The following is a 6,764-nucleotide window of genomic DNA, read 5'->3' on the forward strand; positions in this document are numbered from 1 at the left end:
AGATGTGACTCTCAGAATATCATCTGAATGATTGTGTGTGTGTGTGTGTGTGTGAGAGAGAGAGAGACAGAGAGAGAGAGACAGAGAGACACACACATAGAGATCTTTGAAAGGGACTGGGTTCCAAACCACTGGGATTTTATCCTTGATGTTCTCATCACATTGTGGACTGAAGGTCACAGGCCATGGGCATTTTTTTCTCCAGTCACAGGCAGACTTCATTGTGTCTCACTCTGTGGAACTTGGGCTCGGGAATCAAGAGTTCCATCCCCCCCCCGCCCCCAGGACTCCCTTGGTAGAAGGACTCATGGCAAAATCTTTGGGTCCCAGTAATGATTCCATCAAAGATGGGGCTTCCTCACCTGAGACATGTATTTCCAGGGGGTCACTGAGTTGTGACCACACCTGTGGGCTTCTCTTGTAATAGCCGTAACACTGGAAGGGTCCCCTGCTGCTGGGGGTCACAGGACCCACGATGAACAGAGCCTGGAACTGACCAGTGGAGGCTAAGTACTATGAGTCCTGGGAAGTGGAGGTCTTCTGTCCTCCTTCCCTGGTCAGAGTGAACCCACCATATCCATGTCGTGAGACACACTGGAGGGTCATGTTCTCTCCTGAGGTCACCACAGGGCTGGGCAGGGCTGACAGCTGAGGTTTACTGTGGGCTGTTAGGATGGAAGGAGGCTGCATGTTAAATGAATTCCCACATTGTCTTCCAGGGTTGGGCTGTGAAAGACACCCTTAAGATGAGAACACTTTTCCTGATGGCAGAGAAGGGGGATGGGGAGCCTGAGTTCCCTCACCTGTCATCACCAGCTCCAGGGCGTCACTGCACTGAGTCCAGCCAGCAGGGCTGTAATAGTAACAGCAATATCGCCCTGCATGTTGCTCTGTCATGGATGAGATGGAGAACTTGGCCTTGTCCCCGGGCTCCATTGGGATCTGTGTGTCCCAGGGTGCTGAGCTTCCCTCTTTCTGCAGAATATATTCTTGGGCATTGAGAATCCCCTGACACCAGATGGTCACGTGACTGCCTGAGGCGATCACAGAGCTTGGCTCAGCCCTGATGGTGGGTTTGTGGTGAGTCTCTGCAAGGAAGGAGGGGCCATGTCAATGGGTCTCTTTGAGCAGTGGCACAGTGATCGCCACACTCAGAGATGACAGTCAAGCTGACCCTGGGTAGCAGAAGGACCCTGGAGCCCTTTGAAGATCCATCTCTGTCCTGAAAGGCCCGCCTACACTCTCTCTGTCTCTCTTTGGCCTATGTATCTTGTGTTTCACAGTCCCCACACTGTCAAAGGTCTCAGTAGCCTTAAGGTCCAGTGTCATTCCAGGGCAAGACTGGGGCTTCCTCACCTGAGACCTGGAGCTCCAGGGGGTCACTGGGTTCTGACCACAGCTGTGGGCTCCTCAGGTTATAGCTGTAGCATCTGAGCCTCCACTTTTGACTGGGGGTCACAGGGCCCACAGAGAACAGGGCCTTGTACCGCTTTGTGGAGTATATATACTGTGGGATCAGGGTCCAGGAGAGCTCCTGTGGTCCTTCCTTCCTCAGCACGAATCTGTCATATCGTTGCTCTGAAACACACTGGAGGACGATGTTCCCTCCTGAGGCTACTGCAGGGCTATACTGAGCTGAGAGGCCAGGTTTGCTGTAGTGGTATCCTAGGAGAGGAGGCAGAATGTTAAGTGAACTCACACAGCCCTCACTGTCCTCCAAGGCTGGGCCATGAGAGGGGGGACACATCCTCTCACAGGAAAGAAGGACCTGTGGGGAAAGCAGGACCCCTTTCCTAAGAGTGAAGATTGGGGCTGAGACCTTTGAGTGACCTCACCTGTGACCACCAGTTCCAGGGGATCACTGCACTCTGACAAGCCAGCAAGGGTTTGATAGTCACAAAGATATCGCCCTGCGTGATACCACTCAATGGATGGAATGGAAAATTCGGTCATCTTCCCAGGCTCCAGCAGGATGTGTATACTCGAGGGATCTGGTTCTCCCTCTTTAAGGAGATGGTACTCCATCGCCCCTGAAGTCCCCTTACATGAGATGGTCACCTGGGTCCCTTTGGAGACCACAGAACTTGGTTCAGCCCTGAGCGTGGGCTTGGAGAGGCTCTCTGCAAGGAAATCAGAGGCTGGGTCACAGGACACCCTCCCTCAGATCCCAGCCCTCAGCCCAGGGACTTTCTTCAGTTTCCCCAGCATGAGCCATACCTGCTGCTCTCTGTCTCCAGTGCCCAGAGCTGACCCCTTGTCCAGAGTGAGGAGGAATTAGCTGTGACAGCTGGAGGACACACTCACCTGCCAGCACTGGGGTCCTGAGGTCAAGTCTCAGTCCTGGAAGAGAGTTCCCTGTGAGAAGTTTGCTCCTGAAGCCTGGGCAGGTCCTCCCCTCCACTGTTCCTCTGAGCCCCTGAGATCTCTTGGAGGTACAAGGTCTGGCTGTGCGGTGGGTGTTCCCTCCCGGACTGGGGTGTTCTCTCTCTCTCTCTCTCTCTCTCTCTCTCTCTCTCTCTCTCGGGTGGGTGTTCCCTCCAGGACTGGGGTGTTCTCTCTCTCTCTCTCTCTCTCTCTCTCTCATCTCACCAAGGCAGATCAGGGCTGCGAAGGTGGGAGTCATGGCATCTCTTCCTTGTGGCTGCAAACTTGCAAATGGCTGGGGACAGTGCCTTTCCCAGTGGGCAGACACACAGGTTGTAGCCTTTAGAGGCTGGGTCCTCCTTCCTGTCATGAGGCTGTCACCTCAGCAGACCCACAGGAAGTGGAACTGCCTCCCAAACATTGACTCTCTTTCCCTAGTGCTGTTTCTTGAACAGACTTCAGTTTCTCTCTCTCTCTCTCTCTCTCTCTCTCTCTCTCTCTCTCTCTTCCCCTCCAATGCATGGACCATCACACCTGCTTCTTTTATTGTTACAACTTCGGAAATCCTAATCCTGATTTTCCTCCCTCAGCCTCCTGTGTTCTGGGATTATAGGCCCATGCCTGACTGCCATCTCTTCTTACAGATGAGGCATCTCCCTGAAGCCCATCCACCCTCTGCTCTAACTGTCTTCATCTCACCAAAAGTCAAGAGTTAGCACCAAACAGACCAAGTGCCTTTCAGAGCTAGAACCTTCCAACTGTGAGTGGTTCAGGGCTGGTCCTCCTCTCTCAGAGCCTGCGCACAGGGTCTCCTTCACTACTTAATGCAGACCATCCTCACAGAGTTGTTTGGTCCTTCCCATGGTCAGTCATCTCCCCAGCACTAGAGATACTATGGAAATGTTGTGTGAACTTTTAGTAGAAAGAGGAATGAAGTTCTGTTCTGTCCAGACAGGGCAAAAATCATAGAAGCAAAGAAATGATTCCCAGAAATCCAGCACAGTGAAAAAATAAGCTTTGTTTTTCACTGTGTGGGCTCCCTAGTGTAGTATGCAACTGAAGAAAAGCTTCTCCCTGAAACCAGCTAACTGCCTATGGCTGCTTCAAACAGTGGTGGGCCCTCATGAGTCCCCATTATGAAGGGACATGTTCATCAGCCCGATGTTGTGCAGGTCCACTGTGGGTCGTCACAGCTACTGCGAATCAAGTGGTCAAGGGTCACGCCATGCCTGGAGAACAGCATTCCACAGCAGGGAAGGTGCAGGTTGATGCTGCAGGGAGGACACAGAGCAGCAGAGACACACTGAGCACCTGACTGTGCAAGCCACATGGAGCTTCTGTGCTGAGGAGGACCACAGAGGAGACACGGAGACAGGGAGGGAAACTCTGACGCTCTCATGGCTCTGGTTGGTGTTCCTCGGCTGAACCGTCCCCTTCAGGTCCTTCCTCCTTTTCTCCCAACATGAACCTCCCCATCTCCCGTGGAAGAACTTTCACAGCCACTATTGCCTCCTCTGTGCTCCTGTGCCCTCTGTCAGAACTCTCCTGGGTGGGGAGGATGGTGGTTTTCATATCATGCTCATCTCCCACTGTGCTTGTCAACCTGAGCATCAGCATCTTCTCTCTGAGCACCACCTTCATCTGCTGCCTGCCTCACTCCTCTGGGAGGATGCAGGGTCAGTAATGCTTGTGACACGAATGCATCAGCCTTGTTTAATTTTCGGAGCAGAGTACAATATAGTTTTGTGATATGAAGGGTTTATGGGGTGGGACAATGTTGTGGTGACTAAAGGGTCCCAGATTCCTTTGGATGTTTAGAGTGGTCCACACCCTCTGTTTAAATTGTACAAATAATCTAGATGAAAAAGAAAAAAAGAGAAATGAAAACTGAGTTTCCCAAGTGCAGAAGGAACCACATCAGGGACAGAGTGACCACTGGATCTGGGTCATCAAGGGGACATAGGGAGTGGTCCTCTGCCATGTGGGATGGATATGGAATCAGAGCACTGGGTCAGAGTTTGAGCTGCACCATGCCTGTACCCATTTTTGCAGATGTGCACTGGGATGTTTGAGCTCACTGTGCAGGGCCCATGGTCAGCACTGACCCACCTCTATGCATGTGCATAACTCAGACTTACTCCTGTGTTTTAATTATGATCATCCGTCTCTCAGGAGTGTGAGTGTTTGATGACTACACTGGACCCTTCCCTGTCAACCTAAGCACATGGTAGGTTTGGAAGAATGGACATATAGGACAAGGGCTGCTGAACAATCCCTCCACTCAGGCTTCATTCTGGGCTCAGCCCTGGAAGAAACCTGTGAAAGGATCAGGGGCAGGGGAGGAGAGATGCTCGACAGGAATGGACAGCACAGAGTGTGTCAGAGAAAAACAGCCTGGAATGGATCAGGCAGCTGAACCCTGGCTAATACAGCAGGTGTGATGGTGTAGACAGAAGGCAGTGTTATATTTAGTGACTTGCTTTGTTCTTCTTTATCTAAACTTGACATTTACAATAATGTTGTGTCATAGTTCACAGAATTCTTCCTTTTTGGGGGGGCAGGCTTTTACTTGGGGTACTTCCGTGCCACCCTCAAATACCTTAACCTTTGCCTCAGCTGTCCAAGTCTGCAGTTAAGGTCATACACCACAATGTTTAGTTTTGCTTTTTTTTGAGACAAACAGTAATTTATTAATTGGGAATTTCATATGTGTTTAATCACACTCAGACCCCATCCTTCCATATCCCTCCCCATCCCCTCTCAGACTGACCCCAATTCCCCTGGAAGCTTCTTTATTAGTAGGTTTCTATAGGACTTTTTCAAAATGCCTTCGATGTTAGTTACCCTTCCTCTTACCCCCTCCTTTACCTTGTCCTTCCGTTCCTCACCCCATTAACCTTTCCTATTCCACTGTGCCCTTTCCCCCTTTATATCAGTGTATTTACCCCTCCTTCCAGGAAGCTTACTTCCAGATGATCCCTAAATAGTTTCCTGACCTCTATAGATTTTCCAGTGGTAACATACATATCTAAGAATTCAAAGCTAGCCATCCATATATGAGAGAGAACATGTGACCTTTGTCTTTCTAGGTCTGTGTTACCCCACTCAGGGTGCTTGTTTCCAATTCCATCCACTTACCTGTGTATTTTATAATTTCACTTTTCTTAACAGCTGAATAACATTCTTTTGTGTAAATATACCATGTTTTCATTATACATTCATCAGTTTATGGACATCTGGGCTATTTCCATTTCCTGGTTATTCAGAGTAGAGCAGCAATGACCATGGATTGGCAGGTATTTCTATAGAATGATATTGAGTCCTTTGGGTACATGTCCAAATGTGGTAAAGCTGGATCATGTGGTAGATCTGTTTCTACCTTTTGAGAGACCTCCATACTGCTTTCAATAATGGCTGTGCCAGTTTGCAATTAAAGCATCAGTATGTAAGTGTTCCCTCCCCATATCCTCATTAGCATTTGTGTTTATCTTAGGTACCCTGGTAGAGTAAGATGAAAGCTCAGTGTAGTTTTAATGTGATGTAATGAAATTTATTTCCTTGCTTTTGCCGCTATTTGTAATTGAATTGTTTTTAATTTTTGATGTTCAGATTTAAAAAAATATTTATTATTTTTATTTTATGTGTATGAGTGTATTGCCTGCATGTATGTGAGTGCACCCGTGTTGTGCAATGCCACGGAGGTCAGAAGAGGGCTTCGGATTCCTCTGGAACTGGAGTTAAGGACGGTTCGTAGCCACCATGTGGGTTCTGGGAATCAAACCCTGGTCCTCTGCCCATAGATTAATGAATCTCTCAACTCTCACCAGAGAACCTTAACACAGAGACCCACAACCTACCAGCATGCAGAGAATAAAAGACTACAGAATGATTATCCATGTATCAGACACCCATGTCAAACCTCTGCCTCTCAAGGCTCAGGGATCATTGTGGAAGAGGGGGCAGAAATATTATAAGAGCCAGAGTAGATGAATGACCACAAGAAAACAGAGTCTTCCAGAAAGATGGGAAGTTAGTCATATCAACTCACAGCAATGGAGACAGAATGCATAAGACCCACATAATCTCAAATCAGACCAAATCTCAGTACAGTAGTAGGGAATTGGGTAAGAATCCTGAGCCCTACCTGATGAACACTTGTCAGCCCATGGCTGCTAGAAGAGGGAGAGAGAATCATTTATCATTAAGGGTGTGAGTCTGGGTAGGTTAACCAGGCTCTTGAGAGGGAGCATTTGGCAACGTGAATCAGCCCATGTGCTAGAAGAGGGAGAGAGAGTCATTTATCATTAAGGGTGTGAGTCTGGGTAGGTTAACCAGGCTCTTGAGAGGGAGCATATTCTGAAGGCACTTGAGGACACAAAGGTGATTCAATAATTTATATA

At 48.9% G+C, this 6,764-nt stretch overlaps 1 protein-coding gene across 1 annotated transcript in view; it reads right to left on the reverse strand.

The window, feature by feature from the left end:
- LOC103744702 (leukocyte immunoglobulin-like receptor subfamily A member 5) overlaps positions 1-2,623 on the reverse strand; it is a 5,996-nt gene extending 3,373 nt beyond the window's left edge. The window contains 6 exon segments of the mRNA XM_029570125.1: positions 363-665; positions 738-740; positions 804-1,088; positions 1,357-1,665; positions 1,836-2,120; positions 2,590-2,623. Coding sequence (XP_029425985.1) covers positions 363-665; positions 738-740; positions 804-1,088; positions 1,357-1,665; positions 1,836-2,120; positions 2,590-2,623 — 1,219 coding nt within the window.
- Between the last annotated feature and the right edge of the window lie 4,141 nt (positions 2,624-6,764).

This window comes from Nannospalax galili, unplaced genomic scaffold (assembly GCF_000622305.1).
Source record: "Nannospalax galili isolate Female #2095 unplaced genomic scaffold, S.galili_v1.0 scaffold1123, whole genome shotgun sequence".
Lineage (NCBI taxonomy): Eukaryota > Metazoa > Chordata > Mammalia > Rodentia > Spalacidae > Nannospalax > Nannospalax galili.